Source organism: Ochotona princeps, chromosome X (assembly GCF_030435755.1).
Source record: "Ochotona princeps isolate mOchPri1 chromosome X, mOchPri1.hap1, whole genome shotgun sequence".
NCBI lineage: Eukaryota > Metazoa > Chordata > Mammalia > Lagomorpha > Ochotonidae > Ochotona > Ochotona princeps.
In genome coordinates, this window is record NC_080865.1 from 70,161,436 (window position 1) to 70,179,456 (window position 18,021).

An 18,021-nucleotide genomic window follows, 5' to 3' on the forward strand; every position below is an offset into this window, starting at 1 on the left:
AGCCTGCCCTTCCATCTTGGCCTTGTATGCGCTGGTGAACACTGTGGCCCGGGCCACACCATGCCCTGTTTCAGGATGCACATGCAGGTGCTGCCACCCGGACCCACCCAGACTGTCCTAGGTCCCTTTACCTGTGAATGATGGCAGGTTCCATGATCATACCCTGCTCAGCCCATCACCACCCCAACTCCTGAGGTAACCAGTGGGACTTGTATTTCCACAGGTTTTGGCCCATATATCCCCCACAGAATCTAACCCCGGACCTGGTTCTCTCGTGTGCTGGTTAGTGTCATGGCCCTGCCTAATGTGATCCGCCCTCCCGATCCGACATTCAGTCAGGTACTGGAATCTAGCCCTGCTAGACATGCACAATGCACAATGCTCAAAAGCTATGCAAAAACCATAGCTTTGTCCATTTCATAGGCGGACAGATGTAAGAGACATAGAGGCGTTTTTCTTAGTGCTTGCTCGGTCCTCCAATGCCAGTGATACTCACTGGCGGCCCCATCATCATCTGTAATTGAGCCAAGATGGAATGGAAACTGGATTTGAATTTTTACTAAGTGTTCAGCTAATGATGATGATGGCTGCTGGTGACTGCAGCCTGGTGGTACACCTGGTCTCCCGGTAAGCCCAGTCATATATTAGCTTCTTTCAATAAAAGGCAGTAAAGGCTAAAGCTCCACCTCTGTTGTTTCAACAGATTCCTTAGAACTATATTTTAAGTTTTGGGGGGCTGAGGTAAAAGAGCTTAAAATGAGCTTCCCAAGCATTTGAAGGAAGTTCCTTGTAATGACAGCAGGGTGTGTCAGGATAAAGAGAGAAGGTGCTAAGATACATCTGAGTTAATAATGTTACTCACATTTCTGAATCTGCAGCTTATGCATTTCAAACAAAGTTTTATTTATAAGTATATGTATTTTTAAGCTGAACAAACATTTTTAAACATTTAAACAATAAAAGTAAGGGGGGGGTTACTGAAAACTAGAGAATCCTTGAAGAATGAATTCGTTGTTCCTTTCTCAATCCGCATTTTCTGGGCCTTCCACCTGTGGGGTGACAGAAGACAGTTAACATTTTCCACACTGTTAACAAACATTCAAAAGGTCATTATTAACATCAAACTGTTAATTGTCACTTCTTAGTTTCCTGGAAAAGAAATTAAAAACTTAAAGATGTCTAATCACTGCATATCAAAACAGTTCTGTGGCACGAGTACCTTGATTCCTAAACAGAGATGACTCTTACGCTGACATGACTTCCGGGTCCTTGCTCCTCATCCTCTTCCTCACTTCCAGGTTCTTCCATGCCGACATGACTTGCTGGGCCTTGCTCCTCATCCTCTTCCTCACTTCCAGATTCTTCCATGCTGACATGACTTGCTGGGCCTTGCTCCTCATCCTCTTCCTCGCTTCCAGATTCTTCCATGCTGACATGACTTGCTGGGCCTTGCTCCTCATCCTCTTCCTCACTTCCAGATTCTTCCATGCTGGAATGCCTTTCAGGGCCTTGCTCGTCATCTTCTTCCTCGCTTCCAGATTCTTCCATGCCGAAATGCCCCAGAAGTCGTTGCTCATTCTCGTCTTCCTCGCTTTCAGATTCTTCAGACTCTTCCTCAGAGTCCTCAGAATCATATTGAGGCTGGTGCTGAGAGAAGATTATGAGCCTAGGCAGCATGCAACGACACAGCCGGAGTGGCGGGTTCCTCCTGGCAGCATGCCCTGGGATTCTGGACCCATGGGAATCTGGAATACAAAATAGGTGAGGAGATCAAAACGAAAAGCAGGGTTGGTTCCTTTTGGTTGATCCACCACCAGCTCTCCGAACCTCATATTTATGCTGCTTGCGAACTTTCTAAGGGATGCTCTCCCTCTCTCTCCAGTGGATCCCACACTCTGTCCTGCCCACTATTTCTGACACTTCAGGAAATAAGGGAACAGAATCATCCGGATCTGGTCACATTACATATATATTAGAATTTCATTGGAAAAAAAAAAGGTTGATTTAAGGGCAAATTCTGTGGTGAAGCTGATTCCTCAACGCCTAAACATTTAATTTGTGCACCTTTTGAGCACCTACTGCAAGGTCACCATCATTTTTTCCAGATAGTAATGGTCTTTACCGAACTGGGTTATACTTGGGTACTTTGGCCAGCACTGAGTGGGATCTGTACAGAGCCTGAGAGTTGGGCTGCCACCTGCTGGCCGTGGCCGGGATCGCCTCCTCCTCCCTTTCCTCCCGGTTCCTTCCCCTCCTCTCCCCCACCTTCTCATTCCCCCCTCCTCCCCCTCCTTTCCTTCCTTCTCCTTCCCTTCTTCTTCTCTCTCCGCCCTCCCTCTCCCCTCCCCCACCTTCCTCCTTGGCTGCAGAGCCCCCTGCCTCCCAGGAGAATGAAGCCAGCCACTGGCACAGCACGCCCTCTCAGACCCGAGCCATATCTATTGTCTCCTCTACCCACTGGAATGAGGGCCCCTCTGTGGATGATGTATCTGACTCCAGGGGGTCAAGGTTCTCTCTGTCAGGCACATCACCCTCCCAGACCTTGACTGTAGTACCCAGCATCTTCCTAAAACGTGGCACCCCAACCTGGGTGCTGCGGCTCCGGCATAGTTCCTGACCACCAGGTGGCCAGTGTGGCGCTGCTCTCGGAGTTGGCTTTGGGGGTGGGGTGGGGAAAAGCCAGACCCTATGGGATTGTAGCCTAACACTCAAAAGAAAAATAAATAAATAAAGTATCCCGACTAAAAGGGAACAGACAGTGCAGAAGAGTGACAGAAAACCACAGGGTAACTCACTGGTGTTCGTATCTTCTTCATCCCCCTCAGAGTACTCTTGCTCCTCATCGTCGTCCTCTTCGTCCGAATCGTCCTCGGCATCGTAGCCCTCCTCGCCCTGAATTTCCTCATCTTCCTCTTGGTCCTCCTCATCCTCCTCATCCTCCTCATCCTCCTCATCTTCTTTGCACTCGTTTTCCTGATTTTCTTCTCCTTCGCTATCTGCAACATCTCCTACCACTTCCTCCACCTCCTCATCCTCCCACTCGTCCTCATCATCTCCCCCTTCTGCCCTAAAGACTCTTAGCATGTCTAGGAAAACCCCCGTGGCCAGGGCCTCTGTGAGGATGATCATCAGCCCCACAAATACCAAGGCATTCCAGAAAGATCTGGTGACGGTGGCTGCTTCTCCACCAGCTTCATTCTGGCCGCCCACTTTCGGAGTCCCTTTCCCTGTGGTAAACATGGTGAGAGCAGCAAGCTAGTGAGGAGCTCAAGCGGAGCGGCTGGAGCCGCGGCTGTAACTAAAGCAGCAAAGATGGCGCCAGCTTAAGTAGCCCACCCTAGGGGCGGAGGGAAGCCGTTTGTAGCAAGGCATGCTGGGAGGGAAAATGGTGGGGGCCGCATGGATAATGAGAGTCTGTGATGGTGCTGCTGGTGACGCTAGGACGGGAAGGAAAGGCGTGCGGCCAGTACAGTCATGCGCTAAGGCTGACACACCTAACACGCCTGCGAATAAGGCGGGAAAGAATTGAACTGCCAGTCAGTGCCGCACAACTTGCAACGTTTGGCACAGCTCTGAGTTCATTTGCAGAGAGCCGAAGATTGACATGTTTAGTGACCAATGAGTGATCAACATATTCGGCTTCCGGACCTCGCCGTCTTACCTTGCAGGCAAGCGGGTGTTCTCCTATAAGATCAAATGCTGAGGCGCAAAACCGGTGATTTGTGCCGCAGCCTCTACCTGGCGATAGTTTGTGGCAATGGAAACACGGTCATAAAAAGGATATCTAGAAAGTATTACCTGTCATAAACAGAATTTGGATGTTATTAAATGTTAGCGTAATTGGGCCCAGCGCGTTAGCGTAGTGGCTAAAATCCTTGCTATGCACGCGCCATGATCCCATATCGACTCCGGTTCTATTCCTGGCAGCCCCACTTCCCATCAACTCCCTGCCTGTGCCCTGGGAAGGCAGTCAAGGATGTCCCAGGGCCTACAAAAATGGGGCAGAACAGTAGGAAGAGTATCCTGACTTCTGGCTTCCGTCCACATAGGGAGTGAATGATCAGAAAAAAGATCTTCCTGTCTATCCGTACTCTTCTCTGTATATCTGACTTTGCAATAAAATAACATAAAATTTTTTTTGAAGATTTATTTATTTTTACTGGAAAGTCAGATATACAGAGAGGAGGAGAGACAGAGAGGAAGATCTTCCGTCCGATGATTCACTCCCCAAGTGAGCCGCAACGGCCGGTGCTGCGCCGATCCGATGCCAGGAACCAGGAACCTCCTCCATGTCTCCTATGCGGGTGCAGGGTCCCAAGGCATTGGGCCTTCCTCAACTGCTTTCCCAGGCCACAAGCAGGGAGCGGGATGGAAAGTGGAGCCGCTGGGATCAGAACCAGCACCCATATGGGATCCCGGGGCATTCAAGGTGAGGACTTTAGCAGCTAGGCCATGCCGCCAAGCTGACACAAAATCTTTATAAACAAAAGAAAAAATGATGTGTGTGTGTGTGTGTGTGTGTATATATATATATATATATATATATATATTTTTTTTTTTTTTACAGATTTTATTAAATTTTTTTCCAGGGAGAGCTGGTTGAGGCTCCTGGCTTCAGAGCAACTCAACTCCAGCCATTGCAGCCATTTGGAGAGTGAACCAGCAGATGGAAGATCCAACTCTCTAGAAAATCTGCCTTTCGGGCTCGGCGGCGTGGCCTAGTGACTAAGGTCCTCTTCTTGATCCCATGTGGCCGCTGGTTCTAATCCCGGCAGCTCTACTTCCTCTCTCTCTCCTCCTCTCAGTATATCTGACTTTGTAATAAAAATAAAATAAATCTTTAAAAAAAAAAAAAAGAAAGAAAATCTGCCTTTCAAACAAAAATAAGTTGTAAAAAGCAAATGAAAGGCTTGCTAGAAAGAAAATACATTTTATTTGAACGAGAGATTGCGAGATTGAAAGAGAGAGAAGAAAGAGAGAAAGAGAGATGTGGATCTTCCATCCACTGAGTGTTTCACTCCCCACATGGCCAAAATGGATGCGGCTGCAGCTGGCTGAAGCCAGGAACCTGAAGGCAGATTTACAGAGAGCAAGATCTCCATGCTTTGGTTTACTCCTCACAGCGCTGCGATGGCCAAAGCTGAGCTGACCCAAAGCCAACAGTCAGGGGCTTCTTCGGGGTCTCCCACATGGGTGCGGGGTCCCAGGGCTTTGGACCATCCTCCACTGCTTTCCCAGGACACAGGCAACGAGCAGGGTGGGAAGTGGGAGCAGCCAGGACGCGAACCCGTGCCATCTGGGATCCCCGCGTGGGCAAGGCCAGGATGCAGCCCCTGAGCCCTGGTGCGCGCTCGCACAGACCTTGGAGGGAGGCGCACAAGGGCGCGGGCGGGAAGGCGGGAGCCGCCCCAGAGCTCCGCCCAGTACACGTAGCACGCTGGGCCTTCCCTAGTCCCCCCACAGCCTCGGCTCCTCAGCCTCGGCTCCCAGGGCCGCTGCAAGGCTCCCTGGCTCAAGGCAAACACCTCGGAGTCCCATCTGCACTCAACTCCTGCTGCAAGGAAACAGCCAAGAGCACGAAGGCCCCACCGCGCCTCTGCCCAACCAGTCCCTGCCCACACACTCGCCCATGCCCACGCCCACCCCCACCCCGGTGCAAGCCGCTGTGCTGCCTCCCACACCCACTCAGTCACACAAGTGGCAGCTCGGCACAGGGCAAAGTGGCCAGCACACACACGCACTGGCTCAGAGGCTAGAACCCTGTGTCTCCAGGGTCCTGCCCAAGGGCTCCAGGGACGCAAGCCGCTGCTCCATGCACGCAGGGAGGCTGGCCCGCAAACACGGGCGTTGCACAGAGCCCTGCGCCTACCGTGCGTGGTACACAGGGAGGCAGATTGATCTTGGGCCCTCACACAGACCGCACGCCAAGCCCCCTGCCACGGCTAGGGAGGCCAGTCCACAAGGCCATGTTCTAGAGAGACCTGGAATACTTGGCAGCAACAAAAGCAGCAGGGGAATCCTGTGACCTGTGGGGGGCGCTCTTGGCTACTGCTGGCTGCAAGTTAAGAAGTGCTTCTCCTTGGAGGCGGCCCCCTGGCATAGTGCCTAAAGCCTCCTCCAAGGGTGCCGTCATCCCACACAGGCACTGGTTCATGTCCTGGCTGCTCCACTTCCCATCCAGCGCCCTGCTTGTGGCCTGGGAAAGCAGTCGAGGACGGCCCAAAGCCATGGGACCCCGCATTCACGTGGGAGGCCCACAGGAAGCCTCTGGCTCCTGGTTTCACATCAGCTCAGCTATGGCTGTGGTGGCGACTTGGGGAGTGAACCAGCAGAAGCACGATTTCTCTCTCTCACAATCTCTCCAGTTCTGATGTTTAGAGTCTGAAGACATATTTTTTTGAGGGGAGCGGGTGGAGCTGGCTTTGTAGCACAGCTGCTTCAGCTGCCTATCATGCCAGGCAGCCCTTATCCAGGTCCGTAGCCTGCTGCGCCCCTTGCCATCTGGCTCCCAGCCTAATAACTAAGGTCCTTGCCTTGTATGCTCTGTGATCCCATGTGGGTGCCAGTTCTAATCCTGGCGGCCCCACTTCCGATCCAGCTCCCTGCTTGTGGCCTGGGAAAGGAGCGATGATGGCCAAAAGCCTTGAGACCCTGCACTCGTGTGGTAGTTCTGGAAGAGGCCTCTGGCTCCTGGCTTTGGATCTGCTCAGCTCTGACTGTTTCGGCTGCTTGTTGACTGTATCAGCAGATGGAACATCATCTTTCTCTCTCCTCTCTGTAAATCTTCCATCTATTAATAATAAATAAACCTTTAAAAATAGTTTTTTAAATTTTTTAATTAAAAATATTTTGGGAACCATTACCGTAGTGTAGCAGGTCAAATCTCTGCATGGTGCGCTGGTATCCACTATGGGTACTTACTCACATCTCAGTACTCCACTTAACATCCAGTTCCCCGCTTATGTCCTTGGAAAGCAACAGAGGACGGCCCAAAACATGGGACCATGCACCCACATGGGAGGCTTACTCGTGCATTTTATCCAGCTCTGACTGTTTTTGCCTTTTGGAAAGTTTATCAGAAGATGATAGTCTTTGACTATCTCTTTCTCTCTCTCTCAAAATTCCGTAGAAGCAATATATAACCTTAAATATGATATGTTTTTAAATATATAACAGAAGGTTAAATTGTTCAAAACAGAAACTGCAAAGCCTTTTTTAAAAGATTTATTGATTTTTATTGCAAAATCAGATATTCACAGAGGAGGAGAGACAGACAGGAAGATCTTCCAAATGTTGGTTTACTCTCCACGCATTCACAATGGCTGGAGCTGAGCTGATCCAAAGTCAGGAGCCAGGAGCCTCTTCTTGGTCTGCCATGTGGGTGCAGGGTCCCAAGGCTTCGGGCTGTCCTTTTCTGCTTTCCCAGCCCGCAAGCAGGGAGCTGGAAGGGAAGCAGGGCTGCCGGGAGTAGAACCGGTGCCCATATTTGATTCTGGCACATGCAAGGTGAGGACTTTAGGCACTAGGCTACCATGCTATACCCTGTGGAAAGCACTTTTAAAATAATATGTTTGAGGGAGAAAGCTCCTATGTGCCAGCTTCTTTCCCAGTTGCTGTTAGCATGCTGAAGCCAGAAGCTAGCAGCGCAGTGCTGGTTTCTGATGTGACTGGCAAGAACCCAGGTACTTGGAGCATAACTGACTATGTCCCAGACTTGTGTTAGAAGGAAGCTGGAGGGCCCTGAGTGATAACCTAGTGGCTAAAGGTCGTTGCCTTGCACGTACCAGGATCCCATATGTGCTGTGGTTCATATTTTCAACTTCCCATCCAGCTCCCTGCTTGTGGCCTGGGAAAGCAGTGGAGGACAGCCCAAAGCCTTGGGACCCTGCATTCACCTCGGAGGCCCAGAATATGCTCCTGGTTTCAGACTGTCTTAGCTCTGGCTATTGTGGCCACTTGGGGAATGAACCAGTGGATGGAAGATCTTTCACTCTGCCTCTCCTTCACTCCATAAATGTGACTTTCCAATAAAAAATAAAATACGTGTTTTTAAAAAGCTGTTGATTTCTTTGTAATCCTAACAACTGTGTACAACTGGGATACATGAGGCTGAGCACAACAAAAATCTTAGATTGCTTTCTGAGAGATCATTCTAGGAGACCTGCACATTTACTGCTTGTCATAAGTGTATACTAGCAATGAATGCAGCGGCATTTATTGAACAGCAACCAGGGGAGGCACACAGACTTATTGCTTAAGCTGCTTGTTAGGATGCCTGGGTTCCATACTGCAGTGCTTGGGTTCAATAGCCATTTCTCAGTCCCGATTCCAGCATTCCCCTGACCTTTTGTTTTTTTTTTTTTTTGTTTTTTTTTTTTTTTTTTGAAAGTCAGATTTACAGAGAGAAGGAGAGATAGAAAGATCTTCCATCCACTGGTTCACTCCCCATGTGGCTGCAATGGCTGGAACTGAGCTTTTCTGAAGTCTGGAACCATGAGCTTCTTCCACACAAGTGCAGGGTCCCAAGGCTTTGGGTCATCCTCTACTGCTTTCCCATGTCACAAGCAGGGAGCTGGATAGGAATGGGTAGCTGGGATACAAACCGGTACCCCTATGGGATCATGGTGGTTGTAAAGTGAGGATTTAGCTACTAGGCCACCCTGCCGAGCCCTAAACAGTTGTTTTCTGCAAGTGCCGTGTGCAGAAGCAGCGAGAGAAACACTGATGAACTCTTGGGTTCAAACTCCTCATTCTCCCCGTTAAGTAGCATGACCTACCTGCTAAAATCAGCTTGCCTGAGGACAGCAAATGGGTAACTAGCTTCAAGGTAGGTAGAACTCAACCTATGTTACTTGTTAGAACTGTTCCTTGTTGCAGTACAGGGTGTCCAATAAACCAGATATTTACCCTTCAGGGTATGAAGTGCGGATTCCAAAAACGTGCTGCGAGAATGATGTTGAGAGGAGCCATTGCATCCACTCTGAACAGAAAGGATGCTCTTCTCTTTCCATTCGGTTTGGATGCAAGGACCGATGACACCCTAAATGGAAAGTCTTACATGATAAGGTTTTTAGGGGAAAGAAAGGAATGCTTCCACAGTTGCTCTGAAAAAGGCTTCAAAGGGTGTGGAAAAGGAGCCAGCATAGCATACCCAGCTAAGCCTCCACCTGTGGTGCTGGCTCCCCCAATATGGATACTAGTTGAAATCCCAGTTGCTCCACTGCAGATCGAGCTCTCTGCTAATTTGGGAAAGCAGCAAGAGAAGGTCCCATGTTCTTGGCCACTGCATCCATGTAGGAGACCTAAAAGAAAGAAGCTCCTGGCTCTGTAAAGCCCAGCTCCATGGGGCAGGGCACCAGGGAGGGAGTGGGTGGAAGTATTTATTTATTTGAAAGGGAGAGTGACAGAAGAGAAATAGAGAGTGAGGTTTCAATCTAGTGGTTCACTCTCCAAATGGCCTCAATGACCAGGCATGAGCAGGCCAAAGCTAGGAGCGTACACAGGTAGTTGGGGCCCAAGCACTTGAGCTGCTTTCTGCTACCTTCTTAGGCCATTTGCAGGGAGCCAGATCAGAAGTAGAATAGCTGGGGCTCCAGTGTTCATATAGGATGCCAGCATTTCAGTAGTGGTTTAACCTTAACCTTGTTACTTCAGATTTTGTTATGGTCAGGTGAGGATGAAGACTGCTGCACTCACTGGGATTGTCTTTGACAATTTGAACCTCCCACTGGTTCAGGGAGAGATTGTGCAGGGTTTCTTGTTAGCTTGCTCTGCTGTGGGATAGAGGGGAAGTAGGACAGAGGGGATGGGGGATGAGGGTGGGAGATGGACACTGAGGCTTAAAACTTCCCAAGTGTCAAACTTCAAAAGATGTAATCAGGAGCCAACACCATGATATAGCGGGCTAAGCCTCTGCCTTCAGTGTTGGCATCCCATATGGACAGTTCAAGTCACTGTGTTCTGGTTTAGCTTAACCCAGTCTCATCATACTTCTTCTTGTCTCCCGCAGCTTTCCAAAAAAAAAAAAAAAAAATCAAACAAACAAAAACAGACTCAAAATTTACCATACTACTGTGGCCAAAATCAGCTACTTCAACAAGAATAACAACTTGATGCAACCAGAAGTAGCCACAAGATGGCAGCAGAGCATGGCAGCAAACTGTGTTAGGTCTGTTGAGGGCTAAGTCAAGAAGGCTCGGGGTTCTAAGTTGTGTCTCTCTTTGTCAGGCCATGCAGAGGGAGTTCTTTAAATCCCATTAGATTGTGGTGGCAAGATTTGTTTATCCAGTCCAATAACGGATCCTGGTAATATTACTAACCCTTCATAGCTATCCTCTAAAATCAGTAATACAGAAAACTTGATATAATAAATGGGTTATAATAAGCCATGAGTCAGTGGACATACAGGGTGCCTTTCCTTAGGAGTGTTGTCCAGGACCAGGATGGCAGCATCCAAATCCATAGTGCTGACTGGCCTTCACTGCTCCGAGTCTTCCATGGCAGCTCTTTTGGCTGACTGCTGATGCCCGGTGGCATCACTAGATGTTCTTTTTAGCTAGGCCATCGATAGTCCAAAACCAACTGTCCTTGAGAACTTTTTGGAAATGTTGTCACCAGATAGCTAGGTTCATCCCTAGTCAGTGAACAAGAGGAAACACAGGGACCCCTGAAATTCATTGTAATCTTTAAAACAGACAAGCAAGGACAGAATTGTGAGACCAGATTTGAATCTCTCTTAAATATATTTCTGCTCAGTGAAAGAACACTGTTGCTCCTTTCTAGTTTGGTGATTAACATCACAGGTGAGGATGCCCAGGGTAAAGCTACATGACAGTGCTGAGCAGGTACCCGCTAGTAGGTCATTCAGGGAGCCAATGAGTTTAGAGCACTTGTAGAAGAAGGTGATAAATTTCTAATTAGCATTGCTATTAATAACAGATAAACATTGCTACAAGGGACCCTTAGGCTATCCTTTGCACTGCCCCTACTTCCTGCTATTGCTATAACCCAGTAAAGTTTGTTAGGTTCTCTTATCAGCATGTGCATAGGAGACACAAATTTGTCTTGGTGAGGCACCTGCTATATCAAACACAGATTACTTCTGAGTTTCTTCTTTTTAAGATATATTTACTGGGCCCAGTGGCGTGGCTTAGCGGCTAAAGTCCTCGCCTTGAGTGCCGGTTCTAATCCTGGCAGCTCCACTTCCCATCCAACTCCCTGCTTGTGGCCTGGGAAAGCAGCCAAGGACAGCCCAAAGCTTTGGGACCCTGCACCCACGTGGGAGACCCGGAGGAGGTTCCTGGTTCCTGGCTTCAGATGGGCGCAGCACCGGCCGTTGAGGCTCACTTGGGGAGTGAATCATCGGACGGAGGATCTTCCTCTCTGTCTCTCCTCCTCTCTATGTATCTGACTTTGTAGTAAAAATAAATCTTTAAAAAAAATATATATATATATTTACTTATTTGAAAGGCAGAGTTAGAAAGGGAGGCAGGGAGTGGGTCAGAAATGGAGATAAAGACAAAGATCTTCTGTCCACTGGTTTACTTATCAAAAGGCCACAGCAGCCAGGATTAGGCCAGGCTGAAGCAAGGAGTCTGGACTTTATTCTAGGACTCCCATGTGTGTGTCAGGGACATCCTCTGCTGCTTTTCCAGGTGCACAGGCAGAGAGCTGGATCAGAAGTGGAGCAGTTGGGATGCAAGTGGGAACTCGTAAGGAATACTTTGCTTCACAGGCAGTAGCTTTACCCCCTGTGCCAAAAAGCCAGCCCCACTTCCGAGATTCTTTGTAGGTGTCAGTAAGCCACAGGACGAGTTACTTTCCCTTTACTATCTTACAGATTTACCTTCAATCCTCACTCAGACCACATGTGTTTTTATGCGTATCTACTAATTTTTACTGAAATTTGATCTATGGAAAAATGTACAAATTATACACATATACTTCCTTGGGAACTTTCACAATGTGAACACACCCTAACAAAACAGCACTCAGAATGAGAAAATATTGCTACATCCAGTAATCTCTCAGTTCTGCTTCAAATAGTTAAAACTTCCAGGAATGAACTAATCTGTCCTCCATCATGGCAGATTAGTTTTTCCTGGTTTTAAGCTCTATAGAAAAGTTCAAGGTACTTCTGCTTGTGGAAAATGAAATTAAAACATTTGTTTTGGCGCAAGAAAAGTTGAAATCCATGTAGTTGTTTCTTGATGCACGCTTTTCATGAACTTTTTGAAGATCTCTCATGTGCATGGATTGCAACTTTTTTTTCACTTTCCAAAAAGTGATAAACTTTTTCTCAGTATTCTTTTTTAAGATTTATCTATCTCCCCAGCTACAAGGCAGTGACCTAGATTGCATTATACCTAGACAAGTGTTACACTTTTAGGAGAAAAGTCATTAGTAGCTGGTGGGCATCCTGGACCTGGTTAGTGCCAAATATGTGCTAACTATAACAGTGTGACAGCATAGTCTCATTCATTTTTTTTTCCAAATGCTGTATGAGGAACAGACTCTGGCATGCCAGCAGATGGTCTGGGGGCCCACGCGTGAATGTGTGGGGCCCTGGTAAGGCAGACAGGGCCCCAGGCTGGAGCAGCACACCACCGGAGGACCAGGCTGTGGATTCCTCAGGGAAGCAGGTCTGGAGCTATATGGGAGAGAGGACTGCTGAGAAAGAATATGCCAGGTGAAGAGTGACTTCTGGGGAACTTCCACCAACCTGGCTAGTGCACGTACAGGGAAATGAGGGGGTCTGAGTCTAGGTGGTTTAGAGGAAGGAAGCTGGAGGAACTTTTGGGACCAAACTAGTACACTAACCCACGTGGGCGACTTGAGCTAGGATTGTTGGTTTCAACCACTGCCTACCAGCTCACACAAAAACCTCGCAGGCTCCAGTACAGTACCAGCCAGTGAGTATTGGGGTAAAGGGTGGACCATGTTAGGCAGGGCCATGACACTAACCAGCTCACGAGAAAACTGTGTCTGGGAGCAGATTCTTTGAGGGATTCTGGGCACACACCTGTGCGACTGCCATACCAGCTGATTTCCTTGAGGGCTGGGTGGTGAGGGACTGAGCTAGAATGACCGTGGAACTGAACAACACTCATAGTTGTTGGGTTGGGAACAGGTCAGGCTGGTCCAGGCTGCAGCACTCGCAGGTACACCCATCCACCAGCACACACAAATGCCAGAGGCAGACTAGCAGACTGCCGGATAAGGGCCTAGCCCCACTGTTATGAGTGAGATCTGAGTCTGGTAGTGGGCCTGGTAAGGGAACTTGGGGAACTTCCCTGGTGGGCTGTTGATCCTGCTGGTAAGCATGTGAGTCAGGGCTGGGATTGCTCAGGCCAGGCAGAGCTGCTTCACTTGTTGGCAGCTGTATGGGTTGGCTCTGTACGGGGCAGAACAGGCAGGGCCAAATCAAAGCACAGCCCACTGGGATGTGCAAGAGCCAGGATGGGGTGCAGGCCATGCTGAGCTTCGTTCGGCTATCACACCTGCCAGGTTGCATGAAAGCCAGGGATGGGAGCAGACTGGACAGGGCTAGGCTGCAGCAACCACTAGTGAGAGTTGGGACTGGGGATGGGTCAAGTCAGGCCAGGCTGTAGTATCTGATGGCAGAGTCCAAGCTGGGTAGTGGGTTATGCCAGACTGGGTCAGAGCAACCAATAACACACACAGGATCTGTGGCTGAGAGCGAGCTTGGTTGGGGACCTAAGGGGATACCACTGCTGGGCTGCTATTCCCACTAGTGAGTATGGCAGTTGGAATGACGGTTGCAAACTGGGCTGGACTTGGCTGCAGCATCTCTCAGCAGGATGTGGACTGGTTCTAGGGTGTGTCAGACTGGGCTAAGCTACAAGACCCACTGGTGCTCACAAGAGCCAGGGTAGGTGTAGGACAGCTGGGCTAGGTCTTTTTACCCTCTGGACCATGCAAGAGCTGAGTCTAGGGGTGGACCAGGCATGATTTGGCTGTAGTGCCCAACAGTAAGAACTGGAATGGGTGTGGGCTGCTTGGACAAGGCTACTATTCCTCCAGGACAGAAGGTGGGCCAAATCAGTTCGGGCCAAGGATCCACAAGTATGCCCTACATCTGCTACTGGGAGGAGACCTGATAGAGGAGCTTGGGTAATTTTTCTGTCAGGATGCAGTCCCTGCAGGTAAGTGCAAGAACCAAGGCTAGGAGCAGCTCAGACCAAACCAGGTTACAGTACCTGCCAGCACACTTGTGGGTCATATCTGGGGACGGGTCAAGCTGGGCCATTTCATAACACCCACTGGCAGAAGTGAGAACCAGGAAGGAGTACAAGACCGGCCAGGTTCACATTAGGACTGTGACTGAGGGCTGGCTGGGCTGCGCTAGGCTATTGCACCTGCCAGCATGAGCTGGAACTCAGGGTAGGCCGGGCTGAGCCAGGCTACAGTCCCTGAGGGTGGATGCTGAGGTGAGGCAAGCCATTCCAGTATGGGCCTCAGCTCCCACCAGCATATGTAAGACTCAGCTGTGGGACTCCCCTGCTGGGCCACTGCTCCTGCTGGCAAGTGTGAGAACTGGGACTGGGGCCCAGCCAGGCTGGACAGGACTACAACACCCATTGGCCTTCATATGAACTGGGTTAAGGGGAGAGCCAGGTTGGGCTAACTGACTATAGCCACTGTTGCAGGCATGAGCCATAGTAAATGCAGGCTGGTTGGGTTTGCCATAGCACAAGCTGGCAAGTGCTAGGACTGGGGGGCAAATCCTGTCAAGCTATTCTGTAAAAGCGCCTGGAAAATACAAGATCTGAGGATGGCAATGGGCTCAGTAGGGAAACTATGGGCACCTCTCCAATGGGCTATAGCTTCCATGAGTGAGTATGAGAACCATGGCTGCTGGTGGGCCTGGCTAAACAGGTTGTGGCACCCACCAGCATGAGTGTGGGCAGGATAGTGGAGTTGATTGGGTTGAGCTAGGCTCCAGTGCTCATTGATGTATATTAGAATTGAATGGGATGTGGGACAAACTGGACCTGTCTGCTACGCATACCATCATACACAGGATCCAGAGCTGGGAGTGGGCCTATAGGAGGTTATTGGAGGTCATTCTGGCTAGGCTCCAGTTTCCACTGCTGTACATGAGGGCCAAGTGTGTGGTGGTTAGGGTTAGCCTTGGCCACAGCATCCACTGGTTTGTGTGTGAGATGGTGCTGGTGACAGAGCTGATCAGCTGAGTGAAACTACCAGTGTGTGTGTAGGTTGATTTGCATGATAAACTGAGCCATACCCCATACTGACTGGCACACACAGGAGTCAGGTTTGGGGTCACCTCTGGTGAAGTTTCTTTGGGGACCCCCAAATGGACTACTAGACTCAGAGCTCGAACCACAGGGAAACTCAGGATCTGTGTGGTCTGACTGTGGAATACACATGTCTGAACTGGGTCTCCTCAGTTGTTGAAGGCTGTGTAGTAGATGGCTCCACTTTTTTTTCTAGTCTAAGAACTTTATTTCTTTTAAATTTTTATTATTGTTTTATGATACAGTTCCATAGGCTCTGGGATTCCCAATCCCCCTCCTCAGGTCCCCCCCACCCAAGTGATTTCCCTTCTAGTATTACAATGGGAGGTCCTTCATGAACCATCATGTAAGTCCATCATGCTATTAGTGAAGTGTTTCCCAACGCTGTGTTCATGGACAATGTCAGAGAGTTCAGCATCCTACTGTTAGGATATTTTCAAGTGTTTCATTGGGAGTCCATCTTTGGTCTGGACACAGAGAGGCACACTGCACTATGTCTCCACATCTGGACATGCCAGTCTCCGCTGCACTTCTATTATACATCCCCGTAAATACAGAACACAATCCACAACATAGAGAAAAATAGTAAACTTTCATCAACATGAAGGTAAGGAACATGCCACAAAGATACCAATGTGTCGCTAGAGTGATGAAAAAGAAAGTCAAAAACCTTCTTGTAGAAATTGAAGCTACTGCATGACCCATGTGGTTCTGAAGGAATTACAATAAAAATTAGAACATCATTACCCGTGAGATATCTGGTTCCACTTCTATTTCCAGCTTCTGCTAATACACATCTTGGGAGAGATAGCAGTGATAGTTCAAGTGGTTCACTTCCTGCCACTCACGTAGGAAACGGAGATTGGCTTCCCAGATCCTGGCTCCAGGCTGTCCAAGCCCCAGCTATTGCCAGCACTTTCAGAATGAACCATCAGATGGAAGATCTCTGTGTCTGTCTCTCCCCACACCCTGTTATGTGTCTCTGTCTTTCAAACAAAAATAAGGGAACTCTATAAAGAAATCAGATTAAAAGAACCCCTGTGTCAGCACATCAAAGCAAAATAATGAATGCAGAAAATGGAAGTTTCAGCAATGCCTTACTATATGTGATTCTTCCTAAATTGTATATTGTTTCAAAGAAAATCTTTCTATACTGCTTCCTTTCTTTCCGTTAGGTATTAATTAGAGAAGCAAAACCAGTAAGATAGTCACATAGATAGGTGATAGAGAGAGATACAAAGAGCATTTCATTACAAGGAAATGGAATCCATGGTTATGAGAGCTGGCTAAGGAAATTCAGAATCCCTAGGCTAGAAGGGAGGATCACACGTGGAAAGGAGCCACACGGGCATGAGCCGATGCCATTGTCAACAAGCCAGTAGGAAGGGCGCTGGCAGTCAGGGTGAGTGGGCATCTGTTCAGCTGCGCCTTAGAGCCTGAGTCATGAAATAGCTAAGCTGCTTTTCAGGGCTTCCAATGATTAAGTCAAGTCAATCAGGATAATCCCCCTTACTTAAAGTCAATGTGTTAGACTTTCCCTATATCTTCAAAATCTTTTCAGTCCCCTGAAGGGATTTTTTGTGCTAAATTGAATAACTAAGAAAAGGTAGCTATGTACTACATAATAACTGCCACGCTCTCCTCTGTCCTCACAGTTTAACTCAGGCAAGTTAGAGCATTAAAAAACCAGCACACTTTTGAAATGCAGTTAGTAAAAAAAAGAAACAGCTGTAACATTAGTAATATTTAAAATGCAAAAAATTGGACCCACAGATCAGATACATAGCAAAGCACTTCATGCTAAAGGAGCTATTTTTAGACTAAGATGCTCATGTGATTAAACTATGTGTTTACAGTATTTAATTTTTTATTTATTATTTTAAAATTTATATGAATGAATAGGTTTCCTATTTTTCCCGATACAGATTTAGGAAAAAATATGAAACTCTTCACCAATTTGTATGTCATTCTTGAACAAGAGCCACGCTAACCTTCTCCATCTCATTACAATTTTGGTATATGTGCCTTTGAAGCGAACACTACAGCAAAGATTTCCAAAGAGGAGTAAGGATTAACCCAGGAAATCCACAATTTGATCAATTGGGGATCAATAAACAAAATATTATAATTTAATTTATATTGATGTATATTTCATTAACTTCAAACTGCATTTCATTATATACAATATCATTTTCTGCATGTGTGTATTTATATATATGTATATGTACACAAATACGCATACATGCAGAAAATATTTATTAAAGTAATTGAGCATGTGATTGTAGGGGCTACTTGTCTATGCTATAATCGAATAGAATTATACTTGCAAATACATTTTTCTGCACAGTCGTAAATGATGAGAAATGTTGTCAAACTTCGTTTTTGAAAGAAGTTATTCGTCATAAGGTGCTCTCACTACAGTATTTATTTGAAGACATAGAAACTAGGAAGAGGAAGTAAAGACTGGTGACTCAGCCACTAGAAGCCTCTCAGCAGGAATCGTGATCATTTCACGCAATAGATGAAGTGAAGCCCACTTACAGTTAAACAAATTCCCCTTCCTTCCGCACTGTCAGTAATGACAGAAGCCAAATACCCTTAATGTTGGTGTTAGTCTTCCACACAGCTTGCCTGCAAACATCGTTGCTAAATGTTTTTGCCTCCTCAGAAAAGAAGTCATCTTGGAACAAGTGGTCTTCGTTGTCATGGAAACCAGATCCCCTGGCTGATGTCTGCCTAC

General features: G+C 47.8%; 1 protein-coding gene and 1 non-coding gene across 2 annotated transcripts; both read right to left on the minus strand.

Moving 5' to 3' along the window:
* Positions 1 to 1,022: 1,022 nt before the first annotated feature.
* On the minus strand, positions 1,023 to 3,284 carry LOC105942105 (sarcoplasmic reticulum histidine-rich calcium-binding protein-like). Its single transcript, XM_058659151.1, has 3 exons — positions 2,796 to 3,284; positions 1,249 to 1,745; positions 1,023 to 1,049 (listed from the first exon to the last, which is right to left on the minus strand). Exons 1-3 carry the CDS (start codon positions 3,238 to 3,240, stop codon positions 1,023 to 1,025), a joined length of 969 nt encoding a protein of 322 aa, XP_058515134.1. The 5' UTR covers positions 3,241 to 3,284.
* Positions 3,285 to 17,214: 13,930 nt separating this feature from the next.
* LOC118760536 (U6 spliceosomal RNA) lies at positions 17,215 to 17,321 on the minus strand. The gene has a single exon (XR_004996843.1). It is a non-coding gene; the product is annotated as a U6 spliceosomal RNA (small nuclear RNA).
* Between the last annotated feature and the right edge of the window lie 700 nt (positions 17,322 to 18,021).

Bases quoted from the DNA above. Each gene is read 5' to 3' on its own strand.
- LOC105942105 (XM_058659151.1), bottom strand. From the start codon at position 3,240: ATGTTTACCACAGGGAAAGGGACTCCGAAAGTGGGCGGCCAGAATGAA. The intron at 1,746-2,795 runs GTGAGTTACCCT...TTTGTATTCCAG, and splicing joins TGAAGAAGATACGAACACCA to ATTCCCATGGGTCCAGAATC. The intron at 1,050-1,248 runs GTAAGAGTCATC...GTCACCCCACAG, and splicing joins GACCCGGAAGTCATGTCAGC to GTGGAAGGCCCAGAAAATGC.